This window comes from Ceratotherium simum, chromosome 12 (assembly GCF_057802395.1).
Source record: "Ceratotherium simum simum isolate JZ-2026a chromosome 12, ASM5780239v1, whole genome shotgun sequence".
NCBI classification, from domain to species: Eukaryota; Metazoa; Chordata; class Mammalia; order Perissodactyla; family Rhinocerotidae; genus Ceratotherium; species Ceratotherium simum.
The window spans coordinates 17,689,580-17,712,342 of NC_141911.1; the positions used below are offsets into that span (position 1 = coordinate 17,689,580).

The window sequence follows — 22,763 nt, forward strand, 5'->3', positions numbered from 1 at the left end:
CAGGCTGTAAGCTTTTTAAGGACATATAAATTTTATGAGTATATATCCCCCTCAGTAACACAAAGCTTTGAATATATATGTATTTGTCGAATAAAATGACCCTATCCTATGCCCATCACTAAGTGCCTGATAAAGTCACACTAGCAAGGTTTGGGAAATTTTTTTGATGAGATGCCCAGGAGTTAAGGATTCTTGACTTCTCAGACAACAGAATGTCTTCTGGGATCAAAAATCCCCTCTGCACAGCCTACATCTAGTATCTGTTCTTCCTCCCATGGCCCATGCTGCCTTTGTAGGCAGTTAGTTAAGATGCTTTCTTCAAGGGAGACATACAGCTTAGCCAAAACTAAACTGAGATCTTTACCTTCCCTTTCATTACTGTACAGGAACTTTTACAGTTCTGATGGGGTGGTTTCAGAGGTTTTAAGGAACAGCCACATTTCACTTATGTGAGTATCTGCAGGTCCTGGACCCATCTGAACTTATTAGCTGGTTTGTATTAAAATATTAGAGTAACAGCTCACCATACTTTGATTAGAAAAGGTGACCAAATCACATTTGGTCTTACATTAGAAGCTGTTGAGCTTTTTTCCTCAGATATCTTTAGTTTCTAAGGTGCTGCTTAATATTGGGGGCAGTATTTACAAATAGTTAACACAAATATCTTTTAAATATTGATTAGTCAAATTCAGGTATCTTCCATTAAAACAATTTGCTTAGCTAGAAATACTAGATTCCTTTAATTTTGCCATTTGTTGATCCAACAGTCTCAAATGTATAGTTTGTAAGATTTTTTTTTATATGCCTTCTTGCTATCAGTAATATGGATTCCAACAGGATTTCTTATCAAAGAGCAAATGAAAGGGGACAAAAAAAGATCACCTTTCATCCACTCCTTACACAAACATAACATCACTGTGAACCTTCAGTAAGCTGGGTATCTGAGCCAAGACAGAATATGGATACCAATGCCAAGAATATGGCAGTTATAATTTGGATATTAGGGTTGTGAATAAGGCTTCATGAAATAACAAAGAAATTTGGATTTCCAGTCTCAAACCCCAACCAGCTGTGTTGGAGGGCCAGTAACATATTTCAGGAGGTACTGACCTTCCAACAAAGTATTTTTCTTTAAAGAGCAAGCTCCTTCCAGTAGGATACCAAAACTTCCTTTCTTTTTTCCTTCGCTTAAAGGCATAGTCCATTGAAACCTAGTGTACTAAATATTTTTATGGACCTAGGATCTGGCCATTCAATGGCTACAGTAACTTGCAAATGCCACCTATCTTCTTCTGTTCTCTGAGAACACATATATTAAGTGCCCAGGCTCTTTAAGAAAGTACCTTCACCCATTCAGAATTTCACAGAAAATCATTACCCAACTCAAATTTAGCTAAGCTCACCCCTAGAGCTTAATAACTGAGTTTCTATATAATCTTTCAAACATATACATAGAATGATATACCCAAGAAAAAAAATGAAAGCTATAAAACTTAATCCAAAATAGTGCTATAAACTATGTCTCCACAATGACACATACCCTTGCACTAGCTCAAACCTTACTGGCTTAATGTCATTCTGTCTATGCTCCTGTTATGATTCTTTTAGATTTCAGTATCTATGATCCTTCCAATACCCTGAACCTCACAGTTTACTCTCTTTCAATGACCTATACTAAGTGATTGAAACAAACTAGGGCTGAGGGCCAAATCTGACCTACTCCTTGTTTCTGTAAATAAAATTTTATGGAGAAACAGCCATGCCCATGCATTTGCATATTACATATGGCTACAACAACAGAGTAGTTGCAGCAGAGATTGTATGGCCCACAAGGCCTAAAATATTTACTATCTGGCACTTCAGAGAAAAAATTTGCTGACCCCTGATCTAGACAGTGCCCCACTTCAGCCACCAACTCCAAAATCATACCCTAGACCTTGTCAGTACCAGTAATGAAAACCCTCCCTAATCTCAATTTCAAGCATCCTCCTGTCCAAACATCATCACCCATCTTTCCATCTCTCTCCCTCTAGTACCCCAACTCCAACAATTTTTCAACCCCACCGTACCCTACAATTCATTGATCTAACAGCCTTGTTTACTATTCTTCACTCACTTCATATTCTTGCTTCCCTCTCCACTCAGCCCTTAGATTCCACTCTCCATCACTATAATCACTCCCACATCTCCCACTCCATTGTCCCCCTCTTCATTAGTTATGTTAGAACCTTACGCCTGATAAAAAGCTGCCTACACCTATTCCTGCTCAGTATCGGGCGGCTGGAGAAAAAAATACAACTATGACAACTAGTCTCATTTTAGCCTTAAGTTGGTCATGCTGCTGCCCATCAATCCTACTACTTTCACATCTTTCCTCAAACATGCAACACCTCTCCCCAATCCTCAGTTTATTTCATTATGAAAATAGAAGCAATCAAAATAACTTCCACAAAATCTCACCACACTACCAACTACTCATCATACTCTGACTTTGCGCATTCCAATGGATGTTGCTTAACGTCCCACTATGTGCCTGAGATGCCAACCCCTCTTGCCTCCTCAGGACCTCTCTCTCTCCTCTATGATCATTAATTTTCCCTCTCAAACATTCCCATCAACAACAAAAGCTATAATATCCTACATCTTAAAAGACCCTTTATCACACATCCCTTTTCTGAAAAACTCGAGAAGAATTGTCATAGCTGCTTTCAATTCCTTCCCATCTGTTGAACCCACTCCAATCAGACTTTTGCCTGATTCCACTGAACCTGCTTTGGTCAAGGTTATCAGTTATCTCCACATTGGCCAATTTTCAGTCCTCATTTACTTCACCTATCAGCAACACTTGACAGTTGAGCCTCCTTGAAACTATTATGCACCAGGTTTAGGGGACTATGCTTATCTTAATGGCGTCACTCCCCACCCTACCTCACTGGCTGCTCCTTCTTTTGCTGACTCATCTCCTCAAATCTAAACATACATACAGGTCAAGCTCAGTCCTTCTCTGTCCACTTCATCCCATGGTGATCTCATCCTGTCCCAGGAGGATACCTCCCATATTTTTTTAGATCTCTCAGGCTGGAACTTTCTCCTGAATTGGAGTCTCATACATACAACTGTCTACGTGACATCTCCACTTGGAAGTCTAAAAGGCATTTAAAATTTAATGTCTAAAACCAAAATGCCTCTATACACAGCCCCAAATTGATTCTTCCTGAAGTCTTTCCCAATTCAGTCAGTGGCCATTCCATTGTTCTGTAGCTACTTAGGCCAAAAACTTGGAGATATCCTTTATTCCTCTCTCATCACTGCACATTTAATCCATTAGCAGATCCTGTCTATTCCACCTTCAAAATGTCTAGAATCTAACCACTTTAACCATCTCCACCAGCTCCAGTCAGGTTCAAATCTTACCTTGATTATTCCAAGAGCCTTCTAACTAGTCTTCTTGCTTCCACCCCCCCCCCCCCCACACACACACCATAGTCTATTCCCAACAAAGCAGCCAGAGAGATCATGTCAGTTTTCTGCCTCACTGGCTTCCCATTTTATTTTGAATAAGAGCCAAATTCCTACACCCTCAACCTCTTTCCCCATCTTATACCCCTTTTCTCCTCCAGCCACAGTGACCTACTTGGTGTTCCTTATACCTGTCAGGCATATCCTACCTCAGGATGTTTACATATACTATTTCCTCTTCTTGGGACATTCTTCTCACAGATAAACACATCATTCCCTCACTTTCTTTAGGTTTCTGCTCAAAGGTCATCTTATCCCTGAGGCCTTTCTTGATCACTCTATAAAAACAGCATCCTCCCCATTACTTATTTTTATCCATTAGATTGGGAATTTTTACCTGATTTATGTATGCCTATAACAGAGTGCAGCACATAGGAATCAGTAAAAAAAAAAACTTGCTTAACTAATTAAAGATATTTATCACCATCTGACATACTACATATCTCTTTCCCTAAAAGAATTAAGCTTTAACAACATAGAACAGTGCCTAGCAAACAGCAAATGTTCAATCAATATTTAGTGAAGGATCAAATGAAATGAATGATAAAAACCTAGCCTGGACTTTTTAATAAAGTGTTCTCCTTTTTACTAAAAGTTTAATATTAGAAGACCACTGAAATCTTTTCACAATTCAAACGTTACCAGCTCCTTTCAGGCAGTTCTATTAGCAAATTTCCAAGGTAATTTTTAAAAAACACATACATCATTTACATCTTTTCTCTTCATGCAAACAGCAGAATTCTTCTTTTTTTAAAAAAAAACATGTTTTTAAAAGTAAACAGAAGTGAAATCTTTCTGCAAACCTGCAACTTTCACTGACAAATGGAGGCTCTATGCTATTGCTAGTAGTATGTACATCCTGCTGTTCAAGCCACCATCCATTCTTCTGTTGCTCCTTGCTTGCAAAGCACAGCAATGGCTTTGTAACCTGAGAGAAGCATTATATTTGTCACCCTTGGAGGCTGCATGTGCCAGGCATGTTGGCCTACACTGCACAGAGCAGCAGTAAAAGTGGGAGGACTGTTACAGATATAATTAAAGGCCAAACCACACATTGTCATATAGATTTTAATAGATTTTCTGATTAACTCATCACAGTAATCATTTTTACTGTAATGATAAGCAGCTTTACTATACTAGTATAAATAAAAACAGATAAATACAGCTCTAGGCAACATCACAGATTAACAAACTAAGCATTCTTCATGAACCAAAATTGAAAATAAGTATTAATAAGAAGAGATGCTGACACCCTTGGCCCATTCTCATCATACCTTCTCAAAAAGGGTACTCAAATAAGGCGCTCCACTTATTATATTGTCAATTAATTTGCCAATTAGCCAGGCACATATACTTCATGGTCACCACTATTTCATTGTTTGGTTGAAAAGCAGACACACCTCAACGTATCAAAAAGAAAAGTGAAACAGATAGTAATACCAAAGAAAACCACTGAATACATTAAAAATACGGCACTTTTCCTGTATTTCAGCAGTAAGACACACCAGGGATAGAAATATACCAAGAAGGAAATGAACATCCACCCTGAAATGTCAGGCTCTGAAGCAGGATGAGCAATGAAAGGAGGACCTGAAATCAAAAACGAAACATGGAAAATAAGATCCACGTGAAGTTTAATGTTATAAAGCTATCTGCAAAGAAACTGGGTTCTCCTTTGAAGGCTTGTGACTCAGGACACGTAATTAAGTTATTCAATAGCCAATGCTGAGGAGGAGTTCATACTCGAGCAGTGCCTCCTGGCACACTGCAAATACACTGAAGACAAGCTGGAGACAGATTTACAGAACTATCATCTAGAAATGATTTGACTCTGGATGGCCAAATGGCTCTGAAGGAGCCACTAAGAAAACTTGAAGTATGCCAAGGGGGGAAAGTAACTAGGACAAAATACTAATGTTAGGCAGATAGCAAAACTAAGAATACTTCACGAAATTCCTAAAATTTTGCTCAACCTTCCACTGTCATTCTAATATGGCTTCAGGATCTTATAAATCTTCAAGATCTTACAGATCTTATGTGATCTTAGAGATCTTACAGATATATTATTATTAAGAACTAAGAAGTGAAGAATCACTCCTAAAATGTAAAAACAGCTCATTGCCAGTCAGGTTTCAGAAAATGTCTGTCTGCAAAAATTCATTTTCATTCCCAAAATGCATAATCACAGAATATTTGGGCCAGTCTTTCAAGTAAACTACCTTCGCTGATAGTGAATTAAGACCATGATTAAGACAGACATTTCCAAAAACAAAAATCCCAAACACACCCCCGTACATTTTCAACTCATCCTGCAAAAGTGCACTGTGGAAATTCAAAACTTCATTGAACACTTATGGACGTGACCTACTCAAAGATTCAAAAGTTATGTTCAGATTAAAATTTTAACTGCTACCTTTGCAATTCTATTGTTTTCATTTGTTTCATTTTTTAAAAAAGGCTAACGCTATTTAACTTTTGGTTTTAATCTGCAAAGTGATTTCTAGTGTTTCAATCTTCCAGTTAATGAGTCAAAATGAACAGGTCAGAAGACAATCCAGGGGATGGCAGTGAAAGATCAGAAAAAGGTTTATGTACACATTGGATCATAGAGAAATAACCACAACCTCTTTTTAAACCCTTGTTCCCACTGTAAACTTTGTTCATATCTCCATATTTGTAAGTCTGAATTAGTCTATAAAAATCACATTAAAAATGTAAAATTATTTAAGTGCGATATTAACTGATCTGTATTTTATAAATTTTAATCCATAAAAATATAAATAAGAATGGTAAATTTTTAAGAAAAGAAATATACATTTAGTGCAAGTTATGAATTACATTTCTTCTTCAGTGTCAGCAGTAAAATATCTTGAGGAAAGAAAAAAATGACTGATCTAATTTCAAGAAAAAAAAATTCCAGTGTTTAAACATGCAATTAATTCCAGACACAGCTAAACAGAATAATTCCTTCTCTTTACTGTCAAAGCAGCCGCATTTTGTTTCCTTATGCTGAACAGTACTTGTATATCATAGGAGTTTTAGAAATAGAAAATTTGCATAAGACCAGGTCACATTATCCATAAAGTCTGAGAGAAAAAAAAAACAAAAAGAAAATTCTGTTTATCCTTACAAGTCAAGTTCCATTGTTGATTCTGAACCACACAGCACACGTGCTGAGAGATTTCGTTCACGCTTCATTTGCGGTTTTACCTGTTTGATCAGCCTTTGTTGTGGTGCATGTGACTGCTCCAAGCATTTAGTGATGGTACAAACTACATGGTAAATGGCACAAGAAACACTCCCTCCTTGTGATGAAACCTCAGTAAAATCACAGTACATCTCAATATGAGAAAGGACTGCTTCATAAGGGTACACCAATTTAAAGAGGCTTTGTTACAGCTCAAGAGAGAAAGAGAGAGAGAGAGAGAAATAAAAGCTCTTCTGGAATGTAGAAAGGTAATGCTTAACTATACAATTCATGAATTAAACAGAACAGTTTTGATAAAAAAGGGCAAGACCTTGCAGTCTTAGAGATGGCTCAATTCAAAGTGATCCCTCCAGAAATAGGGACTGATAACGCGTCTTTGCAATGTTGGAGTAACAGGCCAGGTGCTCCAGGGCTCCGGTGTCCTCCCTGTTGAGGCTCAAGCCTGCACTATCATGGCACATCCTCAGCTGAACGCATCCAGTGCAGAACAGGAGGTGACTTGCTGCTCTTGGTTAGATGGGGAAATACCTCACTCATTTCCTTCTCTCTCTCCTTTCCCTCCCCAAACGACTCCTCCTTTCCACCAGCGTAATTTGCAAACCATGTTGCAAAAGCCCGGCTTTTATATTTCCTTTTTTTTTTTTTTTAAAGGAGAAAAAATAGTAGACGACTCCCTCAGGTTAAAGACTTGTGCTATTCAACAAATGAACCTCCTCTTCTGTTTCCTCTCTCTCCTCATCTACGGGATTCAGTTGAACATTATTGAAGCGGGGTCTTGGTTTGCCGTCTGGGCCATATGTCGGAGGATATCTTTTTTTGTTATAATGCCAAGGAGGCGCCTGAAAGGGATAAACAGAAGATTGCTATTAAAATAAAAGGGAAAAGAAAAAGAGAAGCTAAAGCTATAGCTAAATCCTTTTTGTTGACAGGGATAGAGCAAAGCAAGCAGCCCGATTTTTTATTTTCAAAAAGTATTTTACTGGTAAAGATATTTAAATTATCCAGCAACCATCCTTTGATATAAAAAGTATTATGGTCACTAATAGTACCATGTTCTTTCCACTGAGACTCTGAGGACTGCACGCCTCATGGAAGTAGAGCTATTTTGATTAACGTATGCCAACAAAAAAGTAACGAAAAATGGGAGGATGTATGAACAAGAAATGATACTGATCCCATCTGAGAAGGAAAATTCATTCCCATCACATCAAGAAAGCAATAAAATGTCTGATGATCAATCCCTTCAATATTCTACTTTTTAACTAAAATTAACTAACTTTTAAAAAATAATTTAAGGATTGCCCAGTTGTATGCAGAATCTTCATGAAAGCACATACAATTGAGATAAAATGCATATAAAATGCTCAACACAGAACTTCAATCCCAAACTTCAGAACCCCAAGTAAGGCAACCCAAGCTTCTAGTACACTCATCAATGTTTTCCTTTTTTGATTTTGGCCAAAAAAGTTAAGATACAGTGCTTTTATGAAAGTCTTAGTTGTTAATGCTTACATTAAAAGAGAGGTGAAAAATCAAAAAGCAGTCCTAAAAGATTATTTTAGGTGAAGCAGAAAGCAGAATGAATGAGTAGCTACTTATTATTCTGGTTAGTAGTTTTTTTAAAAAGGATGCATGAAACACTTGTGAAATATTAGCATACAACAGGAATACATAATGAGTTGTATACTTAAGCAAACTGGGACAGGTTTTATATACCTATGACAATTGCAGGGCAAAATAATTTCAGGTATTAATTGCTAAAGCCAGACAATTTTTAGGTTATAAGGTTAAGATAATTCAAAATTTATCTTTAGTCATGAAACCACTAGGACATCAAGCCAGTTAAAACAAATGTAACTCACCCTAAAAGCTGCTAGTAGCATTCTAGAAACATCAAACAAAAGGGGCACACACATAAGCTAGGTACAATTCACTAATGAAATGGAAGGACACACATTCTTAACTTTGAAGGTATGTGGGGTACAGCAGAAAAAGAACTCATGCTATAATCACAAATACATACACATTACGATCTAGTTAGTGTGCCCATAAAAAAATCCATTTAACTGTTAGCAATTCTAACATTGCTACAAGCTCCGTTAAAATCATTTATGAGCTTAGATTTACCACAAAACTACCACAAGATTAGGAAACATGAAGAAGAAAAAGGGTTTGGGGTGGTGGGGCCAACATTTTTAACCAGTCAGGCGTCTTCTGAGATGGGTATATCTGCTAAGGTAGACAGATTTGTTGTGTTTACTTTAAGAATGTCCAATAATATTTACTCTTTCAACTACCAAATTGTTTACAGTCTTAAATTGCAACTAATGATTCTGATGAGAGATGTTAACTTTTGCTTACTTCCTATGAATGGAATTTGACACATATCTAAATTTATCTTACAAACATATTTTATGAAATAGAAGTGTAATTGGCAGCATGTAGGATTTTGTGTTTAGCAGATATCTGGGAGAGAGAACTGAACAGTTCACAAGTTTCATGCTTCCTGCCTTCTAAGGTGTCTAATGAGGAGGTCTGATATCTCTAATCACCAAGGGTTCCACGTGCTGCTTTAGTTGCTCGAGATGTTCTAATATGTTCTTCTTTGTGATGATCCCCAAGACAATCCTGAAACAGATCATGTTATGCTAATAACTGTGTGAGAAATTAAATTAAAAGAGGTTCCAATCATGATGAAGAATGAGAGCAAAAATAAAAACAAGAACCATAAGAATGCTTTTAATGAACTTTAGAAAAATAAAAACAAAAATGATTTGAAATTCCAGGTCCCATTTCTATAAATTCTACTTTCAAAAGTGACATGATACTATTTTTAAATATTAGTGGGTTGTTTTCCTTTTTAAATTAAAAATAAAAATTAAAAAAGTTCACAATGAAGATGACTACAAAGAAAAGTACAAAACAAACTATTAACACACAGCTATAAAATTCTGAAATTCAGTTTCATTTTCAGTGTTCTTTCCTTAAAGGAAAATATTTTTTCTAATTTTTTAAATGTCACAATGCAGCAGCTATTATTTAGCTCTATCTCAGCAGTGAAAAGTTAGAAGGCTTAGCCTTTATTGCCTATGAGGCTACTTAAGAAATCCCTTGGATCTTACTATTATTTGGAATTAAAATTAAAGGCAATGTGTATGAAATAAATAATGCTGACCAATACAAACATCCTGTAATCTTTAGGACCTGCTGAATGCTACTTCTTAAAATAAGCTAATAAGACATATTTATGATTAGGGGTCAAAATGACTTTTACCTTACACTTTTTTTTTTCTAAATAATTATTTCTCAGTTAACATATCATTACTATAACATCAAGCAAAATGATGGACATAAATTCTCACAAGGATACTTGAAAATAGACTGCTTTTAATTATTAAAACAAAATTCTGGTTACTGGTTTTATAATGGAAGTCAGTAAATTCAACTACAATATATGGCAGTACAGACAGTGAATGTCAAAACTTTCAAAAGCTTTAATCTTTCTGGAAGCCCATCCAGAATGCCCTTCAGGGTAATTAGACATTTCCCTGGTGATCTGGTTAAGTCAACTTTACTATTAAACTGCCTTTGAACATTCTGACTTCTTGAAGAATGTCACCAGGGGACTTGACTTAGTCAAAGTAGTCTGGTCCTACAGATATGTCAGTTATAAAATAGTTCCTTAGGATGCTGCCTGGGGGTGGGGTGGGGAAGCAGGAGGGTAGGGAATGGAAAAAGCACAAATAGATTCTCTGCTAATGTTTTCTCATTATTTTTTAAAAATAATGTACTGATCCTTAAGAAAAAAAGATAAACTGAAAAGTTCTCAGAGCATGATGAGATCAAGCTCCCCCTCCAAAAGAGTCCAGAAACTACACTAGATAAAACAAGCACTCACTCAATAGATGTTCTTCTCTGACTAGGTGTTTGAGGTAAAACAAACAAATAACAACAACAACAACAAAAACCATTAATTCACTTAAATTTATAGCCAGAGTCAGGAAATGTGAAAACCTTGACAATTAAGTAAAATAATTCCAATTTAGTTCTTACTCATTCTTTTCTATTCAATTATATACAATGATTAGTTTCAGTTAACATATTAGTAGGGTCTGCCAAATCACAAGGTACACAATAAGGAAGGTTATAAATTTATTAAGGACCAAATGGCAAATTTGGAGATTTACAAAGTAATCTCTATATTCACAAAGTAATAGCCCTAAAAAGGAGGAAATGCATATGTATTTCCTTTCTTTAGTTAATGGAGAAAAGTGATTTGAGAATAATAAGGCCAGGTTCAGGGCTGCTTTATTAATTTCAGGAAGTGCAAAGAAAATCAATGCAAAATGCATCTCATGTAAAAGAATAATTTGCTGTTTCCTTGTGAGCTAACAAGTAATGACGTACGAGTTAACAGGGCACAACCCAGCATTTTCCCAAAGTATGTTCCAAGACACACCAGTCCCAGGAGTTCTTCCGCCCCTTTGCTTCCATCAGAAAAAAGGATGCATGTTCAAATAAGTTTGGAAAACTATGTTTCCTATTATCCTCGTCTGAGAATCAAATAATATCAACAGTTCCACAGTCAAGAAACCTCAATTGTATTTAATCCAATACTTTCCAAACTTATATGGTCACAAAACGCTTTTTGAGCAATACCTATTAACATCCTGCCAGTCCCACTAAGACTAAAAGATTTTGAGAAATTCTACTAATTAAAATATAAAATGTGGGAAATCTATAACTGACATCTTTAAAATTTATAGACACACTTCCCCTTCATCTCTTTATTCTCACTTCCTCCTTGTACTAAGGTTTTAGATTTGTTGTATCTCCTCCTCCAAATAGTAATTTTCCACCTCTAAGGACCCAATATAAACTATAAAATGTGGACAATTATCCAGAATTTCATACTCTCCACTATAAGCCAGAAGATATGATTTCTTTTCTGGGTTTAAGTCATTTAACTTTAAGTGAGAATAAAACATTCTACTTACATATTTCAAAGAAAATAAATTCCCAAGAGCCACCACCCCAAATGATCTCTGTTCTTTATATATATACATACATATATATATATTTTTTTCTTGAAGGACAGAAATAAGGAAAATATAATTAAGGCAATTAAACATATTCCTTTAGATAAAGTCCACCCCAAGCTTTCTTATAAACAGGCAGTATTAGGTAAGACTTTAATTAGCTATCTTCTCTTCCCCCCCAACACTTTTTTATTTTTACACTTTTTATTTTATTTTATTTTTTTAATTTTATTTATTTATTGTTTTCCCCCAAAGCCCCAGTAGATAGTTGTATATCATAGCTGCACATCCTTCTAGTTGCTGTATGTGGGATGCAGCCTCAGCACGGCCGGAGAAGCAATGTGTTGATGCGCGCCCAGGATCCAGCAGCAGAGCACGCGCACTTAACTGCTAAGCCACAGGGCCGGCCCTATTTTTACACTTTTAAAAAAACATTTTCCTTTCTAATATCTGTGCTGTGGAAAACCTGGGAATTAATCAGCAAAGTAAAATATGGTAATTAACCCATATAGCTTTGTGATCATAGTTAATCATGACTAAAGACTGACATTTATATTTGTTGGTATGTAAAAGGACAAACCATGCCAGGTACAGAGAACAACTCAAAGCAAGTAAAAGTTTATAACAACTCAGCTTAGCTTCCAGTTGAGCCATTTATAATTAAAGGGGCCCAAGAATCAGTAAAGCTTTATGAAAAGTTACTCCATTTAACGTGTACTTATTAAGTTTTTAAACAATGAAGTTTGGTACCATTATTTTTTAAATTAAACAACGTTAAACAAAAGAAAATAGTTATTTTACTACATATATCTCTTCTCCAATCAGTATCTGTGATATTTAAAATGGCAAACTCTCAGCCCTTAATCAAGAGCTTTATCCCTTTAATGATTTATTTCATCTTACCTTGAGTTATTTTAAGTGGTTAGCACAGTGAAAACACTAAACATGGATCTAATTCTCTAGCTTCATATTTCTATTCCTAACTCAATATGGTCTAATATATTGTCCAAGAAAATAGTAGTAGTTTAAGAAATCACAAAGAAAGAAGATATAGTCTATCAGTCAATTACAGAGTAAAACAGTGGCAAGAGATTGGGCTTTAAAATTGGCAAGATACTTGATTCCCTGATCTATGACTTGCTATCCACGTTACTGGGCAAATTATTAAACCCCTTTGAGCTTCAATCACTACATCTGTAAAGTAGGGATACTACCACCTACTCTGCAGACGTGCCACAAAGTTAAATGGGAAACATGAAGAAGGTGTTCAATGAACAAATTTCTCTCCCTTTTGTTCTTTTTTCCTCCTTTCTCTAGACAGGGGTCATGTGTTTTGTCACCCATGTGCTTTGTACAAAACGTTTTTTTAAAAAAAAACCTGCTGGCAGAAATTGAAATATAATGATGTACACCTGTAACTCACAAAGTGTTATAAACCAATGTTACTGCAATAAAAAGAAGAAAAAAAAATTAAAAAATAATAAAATTAAATTAAAAAACCTGCTGTGATTCTCTAAGTGTTTAGTGTTTCAATTAGCTTCACACTGTGCAGGGTTAACCATCTAGTTTATGCATAATCCAAGAACAAACACCCTTTGTTTCTTGTTTCTAGCCTTTCTGTTATCAGCCTTCAGATAAAACAGAGTTCTTAAGTATTTCAACTAGGAACAGCAACAAAACGGAAATAAAGGGGACTGGAGAGAGAATGGTGGGGAAACAGATCCCAGGTCCAGGAAGAGGGGAGCAGTGGCAATGAAGCAAGAGCAGGTCTGCTGAGGCACACTGTCTATTACGTCCCAGAATCCCTTTGACATCTGCCAAACAAAACTTCCCTATGTTCCTATCCTGGAGAAACACTGGAGTGTACGTCTAAAGGGCAGAAAAATAAATAATCAATTTATACATTTTAAATACATGAGTGTTGGTCATTAGCAGTTTATGTAAAAGATTTCTGGATGGAGAAGGTAGAAAAACGGAAACAAAGCATTTGCTAAAGGAGGTTTTTAGCTAAGTTACAAATTTCATTTAATTATATATTATTTCCCTCATTACATGATAAACCAAATAATGGCTGAAACAGTAAATAGCAAAACATCTAGAAAGTAATTATTGTACTAGAAATTTGTATTCTAAAAATGCAATACTGACAAAAAGAAAGCAGGTTTTTGCAGTACTTCATCCAGATTAGGTCTGCTAGTCCTCTGAGAAAGGAAATACTCTAGGCTCAATGTGCACGCCACAGATGTTTCAGCACCTCTCTGCCAACTTTGACGTGTTCCTGACAAATGTCACTTTATATTTTGGCAAAGATCTGGCAGTAGACATTTTTCTTATTCTTCAGTAAGTGTGACTCTGACTGACTGATCCCATATTTATAACCGTACTACAAGACAGACTTCCCTGCTTGGGAGCAGCCTTACACTTTCCCCTAATAACCACAGATGAATTCTACTAAAAAGGATCATAAATTCTGGTAAATGAACTGATTTCTTTGATCAAACTTACCCATTGTGAGTTACAAGGCACTGCCTCAGACCGAGCTTTCGGAAAATATCCACCACAATCTCCATTGGGGTGTGATCTGTCACTGTAAAAGGGCTCATGTCAAGAATGCTTCGAAGCTTCAATGGCCGGGGACTTTCTGCCGGAAGAGATGGGGTGTGCTGTGCAAAACACACACGAGAACTGCCCACGATACCTTCTTGTTTTTTTCTGGCACTTTCTGTAAAGAGATAGAGAAGACCAAAAATTAAAAATTGACAGGTTTTGTTTTAAAGGCAATCTACTTATTCAGAGATAAAAAATAAATAAATAAATGTATCCCATGACTTTTGGTCCCTTCATTTTTTCCGAGCTTCTTAACCAAGAAAGGAATCAACTGAAAAGCCATTTAGCAATTTCTTATATTTGACAAAATTAAAACCTTCACAAATTATGAGAGCACAGTTTATTACAGGAATTCATCATCGAATGACACCTGCCTGAGCTAAATGTCACTGATCCTGCATTGGAGGTGGGACTAAAGACAGTTTCATCCTTGCTTTGACTATGTTGTGTATTCCACCTCTGTGAATTAGCTAGTTCTTTCTCTTTTCTAATGCTATAGTTTAATTTTCTATGTGAGTCATGAGCATTAACATTTGGGTTGAAACTACAATTACGCCATAATGGACACAGACTGATTTAGGGTGTTTTATTTGTAAAGGCTCTGTTCATTTCCCCTCTCCAGTGTGCTCTGCTTCAAATGCCTCTGTCTTGCTGCCTACTTCCACTCCCACCTTTGAAAGTGCTGGACAAGAAGTGACAAAGATGCAGAAAACTGCAGAGGAAGAACAGAGACCACAGGAAGAAGAAGGAAACCCATGAAATGGAGAGAATACAAAAATAAAATAAAACAGTCAGCTTTATGTTTCCATTTTGAGTTGGTATGTAATCAAAATTGTGTGTACAAATATGGTATTTGTTATACTGAACACATTTTAAACATGAATTCTGCTACAAAAATATTTAAGCCAAAATAATAAGCATCAGTCCTAAACTGAGAAGCAGATAAACATATACAGCTCATAAACCAATACGGCAATGCTTTTTACTCCTTCTGACCGCTAAAGCCCTATTTAACTGTGTTGTAACACGTTCACGTAGGAAGACATTAAGCGAAGTTCTAATAGCTAGTATTTACTAAACCATCTTAAAAGCATGGTAAAGGCACGGAAAAGAAGAAAGCCCATTAGCAACCGACATAAATGATTTTCAAAAAATGCTCCTTAAGTTGCTTTTAGCCCATAGAAGCATCTGGCTAATGACCGGTGAATGGTGGAGTGTAAATACTGTTAGCATGTATGACAGACATTCTGAGTTAAAACTAACCCCAATCATCAATCTTAAACACCTTAATATAACGAATATTAGATCACCAATGAAAATATGCTGAGAGATTGTTTAAAGAAACATTTAACAATAAAACAATTTCATAAAATTAACCTAATTGATTAATTAAAAGTGCCAGGACATCTGCTAGGTTTAGTTTTGTCTTGTTGGGGTTTTTTTGAAAAAAACAATTTTTTTGAATGCCATTCATTCAAAGGCCTTTGAAGCAGAAAACATACATCAGACATCAAAAATGTCTGATCTGATTCAGACATTTTTTTAAAAAGTGTGCATGTGAACACAGAGTTACACTTCCCGGAGAATGGGAATGGTTCTTTTCTAACATAAAGTTTCTTAAAGTAAATACGAATTTTACCTCTAATCATTAATACAAAATTATCTGTCTTCCCCTCTCTCTAAATTTTTATGTTTTATTTTTCCTGTTCATGTTAATATACTTCTCAAAACTCATCAAAAAAGACTAAACTTCAACATAGTAAATTGTCATTCACTGCTGGTAGTAGTATATGGTATAACCACTACTTAATGTAATTTAAAAATATCTTACAAAATTACAAACATATCTAATCTCTGATCCAACAATTCCACTTCTAGTAATTTTCCTACCTTTGCACATAGGCAAAATGCCAAATAAATAAGGCAGCAATTTTTATAATAGCAAAAGATTGGAAACATCTTAGATGTCCATCAATGGGGAACTGATTTAAAAAATCATGGTGTATCCCATGGTACATCTACTCAATGGAATACCGTGTAGCTGAAAAAAAATAAAATGAGGAAACTCTACACTGATTTGGGAAGATGTCCAAGAAAACATTGTTCAGTGAAAAAAATAAGGTACAGAACAGCATGTATTGGATAATATGATACAATCTGTTTAAAAAGAGGAAAAAAAAATATATATATATACTTATATAAGCATAGAATAATATCTACAGAATACAGAAGACACCAAGGAGACGGCTGCCTATGGAGAGTTAAAGTGGTAACTATGAGGTCATGGGTGGGAGAGATTTTTCACTATACACTTTTAACCTTCCTGAATTTGAACTATGTGAATGTACTATCTACACATAAACTAAAAAAAAATTTTAAAGACATAACATGAAAATGCAGAGTTTATAAATAAATTTGGGAAAAACTGTTCTTTTAAAATCTTGAGTTTTCCCATCCCTGGATATGGTATATAGCTCAGCACCTACTCAAGCATCCTTTTTTGCCCTTCAGTAAAGTACTTTATATAAACATATATAAATTACATATTATATTTTATATGTAATACATTTTTTATATATTCTACATATACACAAAACCTAGTGTACAGGTCTATTTTTCCCAATCAAAAACTTAAACTTCACAAAAATATATGTGGGTAAATATTTAAGGTGTATTCAAAAAGTCATCATGTGACTAACATTTCTGATGACATGACTTGATATCTTACATATCTAAAGTACCCCTATTCCCTTAAACCAACATTATCATCTATCCCAATATTCTATTTCTCAAGACAGTAATAAAACATAAAAATATATCCACAGAATCAGTGGTAATGTGAATAATTATTAACCTTACACTTTCTTCTTTATCTTTTAAAAACCTGGCCTTTCTCCTTTAAATTTTTATGTGAATTCCAAAATTCCGATCTTTTTCTTTCCTTTGGCTGGTTACTATTAAAACCTAAAGAATGTGATTCTAAACAATGAAATTCTTCTCTGATTGTAGGTTTGGCCATGGTAATGGCTTAGAAGCTAAAACACTTGAACATAGCCAAGTCTGACCATATACTTTGCCCATTCTGGCAACTACTATTCTATTACCTAAAGCAAAAACTTGGAATAATGGAATTGCAAGTCTTTGAAAAAGCCTTCCAAAGCTGTATGTAGCCTTTTCCTAAACTGAACAGGAAATTCTCTGTAGGCACTTTTCTTTTTTATTTATTTATTTTTTTTGCTTTAATAGCTCTTGTAAACTGAGAGTTTTCAGTCTGATTTGAGAAATACTCCCCATCTACATTGTCTAGTCTTCCCTCTTGAAATGGCATAAGAATTGAAATATTTACAATCCTTTTGCAATGACCATAGAAATAAGTTGGAAGGGAGATGACAGGCTCACAGGAATGACCTTTTGGGACAGGCCAAATGCTTGATATTTTCAGGGTCCTCTACTAAAAACTGGGGAGTATCAAAGCAAGGGCTTGATGAAAAAAATCATCCATTACCTTTGGGGATTGTGGGGAGAGGAGTCAGATTGTGTAGAAAACGATTAGAAGCCTTACTGGGGCCCATATCAATACTGCAGGACTATAAGGTAAGGGGAAAAATAAATTTTGGAGGAACACAATTGCTTCCTCCTCAGAAAAAGTTTCTAAGAAATAACATAGTATGGCTAATGTCTTTAAACCATATTTTCAGGAATGTCAGCACAAAACACAACAGGATTTATATACTTTTTCAGCCTGGGATTTGACCTAAACTAAAATCTCAATGAATTTTTCACTTTGAACTAGATACTACAAGTTAATATTATAAACCTAAATCCAAAAACTGGAAAAGCAAAACCTTGTGATTCTGATATGAAACAGACCAATGAAGATAGGATTTTCAATAACTTGCATTCAAATAAGCTAACTTTATTAAATACAAGAATATATTTAGCTGGCTGCCCTGGCACTTGCTAAGGCCTTATATTACATGCTATTTATAAATAATATCAACTTAACAAGTCTTATCTGTGTGGGAAAAGAAAGAATCTGACTCCAATTTCTTATAACAATGCCAAACCAAAAGAAAAAACTATATCTAGTAGGAAAATAATCCACGAAAGCATAAATTCCTTTCCTTAAGAACCTAAGATTTTAAGAGACATAAAATACATCCCTTGCTCCCACAAACCCAACCAATTAAATTTTATTGCTTTCCTTTCTTCCAGAAATCTATTATATATCTACCTACCTAGATATCTCGATACCAATAGATACTGATATACATATATGTGTGTGTGTGTATTTTTTAAAAAGGGTACCTATTGCAATCGTCAGGTCTCTTCTGAGGGCAAATCCCACTAATCTCTGAGATTCTTTTGACATTATGACAGGAAAGCCATTGTAGCTGGTTTCATTAATCATGTTTTCTATATCATCCACTGTCATGTTGTCCTGTGTCAGGACAGCTAAGGGAGGATCGTTCCTTCGAGGTCTCATGACATCAGCAGCCAGGGTGGTGTGAGTGAACTCTTCTTTCGCATCCAGGAAAGGGTATCCATTTAACCGGATGTGAGCTTCATAAATGCCTTCCCTACCAAAGGCATCTCCAACCCATTTACTGGTCATTACTGCAGCCATAAGGGGAACAATATATTCCAAGCCTCCAGTAAGCTCAAAAACAATAACCACCAGGGAGACAGTCATCCGTGTCACACCACCTGAAAAATATAAGCACCACTGGTCAGGAAGGACAGGGTCTTCATCAATACATGTTAGGAGAATTTTGGTACTAGGCAGTTGAACACAAATTGTAAACAGAATTTAGTGAAAAGGATTATCAACAACTACTACTCTTCCCTTAGGACAATTATCACTATTTTAACAAGATGTAGAGAAACACCCATCTTCTTTGTTTATAATACAGAAGTCTATTAGAATAACATTTCAAAACCTATTTACTCCAAATTAAAAAATCACAGCTGACCAGCTAAAACAAGTTTGCCACGTTGGTTTACTGCTCTAGCAAAGACATAATTGCACCCTTATAAAAGCTTATTATTAATTCTTAAGGAATGTGGTAAAGCACATCATAGCTATCTTGTTTACTACCAATTTACAATTAAACTCATATGTGGGTAGAATATTAATTTAATACATTTCTCACCTCTAAATCTTTTCAAAATGAGTAAGATATTTTGATGCCTTGTGATTTATGTTAACCGTATAATACAGAAAACTCATCTATTCATTTACCCAAATCATCATTCTGAACTATCATCTCTATGCTGATGCCTCCCTAATCCACACCTCTCCACCTACTGTTGCATTTGTCTCATGTCTCCAACTATGCATACCGCATCTAATCGTTGTGCTTGTCTTGTTTCCAACTGTAAAAAAAAATCTTGGGATGACCCACTGTCGCAGAAAACACCACACACTTAAAACTAAACTCTTCTTCCCTAAAGAGCTCCCCGGTTCCAGCTTCCCTGACTCGAACACTGGGCACCACTTTGTCCTGACAACCTAGGTAGTCATTCTTGGTTCATCCCTTTACTTTATCCCAATATCTAGACTCTCACCTAGTCCTATCTGATTTGCTCTGCAAAATATCTAACTATGGGTCCCTTTCTCAATATTCTCACTATCACCACCCTAATCCAGACCTTCAAGACTTTGTTCCTTAATTTTAATACTATTTATCTTACCTCCTTCACTCCAGGACCCATTACCTTCAATCCACTTTATAAGCCATGTTCCCACGTTAATCTTTCCTAAGTACTACTTTCACCATGTTGCTCCTTTGCTCAAAAACCTACCAGGGCTCGCCAGTTCATACTGTATTAAGCTTAAACTCTTCCTTTGTTTTTTAACCTAAAAATAGAAGGGAGAAAGAACCTACTATATATTACGTATCTACGCTATGCCAGGGATGTCCTAGTCAGTTTACAAAGGCTTTTTTTTTTTTAACTAAGCACTTATTTTAGGCACTGTGCTAACAGCTTCACATGCATTTTATTTCATATAATCCTCAAAACAACTGTAGGAGATAAGTAGTTATTATTTCCACTTTAAGGATAAGAAAATAATGGGCCGGCCCCGTGGCTTAGCGGTTAAGTGCGCGCCCTCCACTACTGGTGGCCCGGGTTCGGATCCCGGAAGTGCACCGATGCACCGCTTCTCCGGCCATGCTGAGGCCGCGTCCCACATACAGCAACTAGAAGGATGTGCAGCTATGACATACAACTATCTACTGGGGCTTTGGGGGGAAAAAAATAAATAAATAAAAATCTTTAAAAAAAAAGATAAGAAAATAAAAAATCAAAGAAGTAAAGGAACTTTCCCAAAGTCATCAATCTAAAAATGACAAAGCTGGGCCGGCCCCGTGGCTTAGCGGTTAAGTGCGCGCGCTCTGCTGCTGGCGACCCGGGTTCAGATCCCGGGCGCGCACTGATGCACTGCTTCTCCGGCCATGCTGAGGCCGTGTCCCACATACAGCAACTAGAAGGATGTGCAGCTATGACATACAACTATCTACTGGGGCTTTGGGGGGAAAATAAATAAATAAATAAAATTAAAAAAAAAATAAAAATAAAAAAATAAAAATGACAAAGCTATGACTCTGCCACAGATCTGACTAATTCCAAATACAAATTCATCCTGATATAAATCACCACCTTTTCATAATCTGGCTCCTTCTCACCAATCCAACTTCATTCCCCAAAAGTATCTAAAAAATGCACTCTCTACTTCAATATTATCAGTTTCTTCAAAGCCCCGTGAATACTAAATTTATTCCTATCCCAATTCTTTTGTCTTCCCATTATTATACTCTTCAACAAAGCCTTCTCCTTTAAATTCTACTAATCTTTTAAAATAAAACTCATGTTCTACCCTACCTGAACTACTTCAGCTCTTTTTTCCTCTAGAGTCCTAAAATTTTCGTAGATTCAGGACTGTATATAATCATTATATATTGCTCACTATTGTTTTCTCAGTGTTGGACTTGTCTCCCCAGTCTGACTGTAGTTGAGGTTGGCCCCATATTTTATACATTTTTTTGTATCACTCATTGCACCTAGCACAGTGCTAAACAGTGTGAATACTTAATAAATACTTGCTACTTTGGTGAAAATGATTCTGTCCTTCACTTTCATTTGATATTACACTTTTGAAGACCAACAATTACTTTACACAATTTTGACTCACTGAACAAAAATAAGTCAAAATACCAACAATGACTAAATATTATAACCAAAGTTCAGCTGACATTTTAAATATAAAAAGAAATAAATACTTTTTATGTGCAAGAGGACAATAAATAGACTCCTAAGTGTTTAATATAGATATTTTGCTTTTCTTTTCATTAAAACAGTAGTTATCTTTTTTCATTTTGCTATAAATGTACCTTAAATGGAGGAGGGCTGGTAAAGAAACCTTTTACTAAGGCTAACAATAAATCACTGCAGAGCACAGGCAAAGCTATTCTGAAGCTTTGCTAGAATGCTAATCTTAGGAACCATGCTATAGTTGTTATAGGTAAGCCAAGATCCCTGACAATGACAAAACTAAAAATCTCCTTGGATGGATTCAAATTAAGCCTATGTTGTACTGAGATGTTTTCTGTCATAATGTATTACATGATATTAAAAAAGATGCTAACTACTATTAAATCTTTTGCATTAACCAATGTTCAGAGACAGGTAAAATGAAAACCAGTACTGTACAATACCATATAAGAGTAGTAGTGCTGTTTCACTCCTGTCCTGTACCCTACCTCCTCCCACCCCCCAATTTAAGCATGAGCACGCTCTCACTCACTCAGATTCACAAACATCCATACACAGACAGACACAGTTAAATTACCTAAGCATGCAGCAGCACCAACCATGGCATAAAGGCCAGGTGTAATGCAATCAGCCCCAACCTCACACCACTCTTTAAAGATAAACCAGTCGTGATGATAATATGCAAGCTGTTCCACTGCAATCCCCACAATCCTTCCCGCAATTGCTCCAATGGCCATACTAGGGATGAACAGGCCTGACGGAACCTATAACAAAAACAGAATGCTTAATGAGGCAGACATCTTCTACTTATGCGCTTGAAACCTACATTCTATGGATTTCGTTCTAACGCTTTGGATTCTTTTCACACTTTATTTATACTACAGCAAAATCCTAGTACAAATAAAACTGTAGTAAAATCTTATTATAACAGTACCTTAATATTCTATTCGTTCAGTTACAAAATAACAAATCACATTCTCTAGGCCAAAGAGAAAATAACCCAAGGGTTATTTATGCTTTAGCTCAGGGTTCCTAAATGCCAGCTCCTAACAAAATTTTCATTAGTCCATGGTGAAACGGGGGGAAAAAAAGAGACAATATGAATCATTTCATAA

General features: G+C 35.8%; 1 protein-coding gene across 6 annotated transcripts in view; it reads right to left on the reverse strand.

The window, feature by feature from the left end:
- Positions 1-4,569: 4,569 nt before the first annotated feature.
- Positions 4,570-22,763, reverse strand: part of CLCN3 (Cl-/H+ antiporter 3) — an 87,958-nt gene continuing 69,764 nt past the window's right edge. For 4 of the 6 annotated variants that reach the window (XM_087437433.1, XM_087437434.1, XM_004433483.3 and 1 more), the window contains 5 exons: positions 22,226-22,412; positions 18,682-19,080; positions 14,272-14,488; positions 9,280-9,355; positions 4,570-7,566 (listed from right to left, as the gene is read on the reverse strand). In XM_087437433.1, coding sequence (XP_087293559.1) covers positions 7,408-7,566; positions 9,280-9,355; positions 14,272-14,488; positions 18,682-19,080; positions 22,226-22,412 — 1,038 coding nt within the window. In that variant the 3' untranslated portion in view covers positions 4,570-7,407. The remainder of the gene's footprint in view (positions 7,567-9,279; positions 9,356-14,271; positions 14,489-18,681; positions 19,081-22,225; positions 22,413-22,763) is intronic. The other 2 variants (XM_004433485.3, XM_004433486.3) reach the window with 1 other exon arrangement.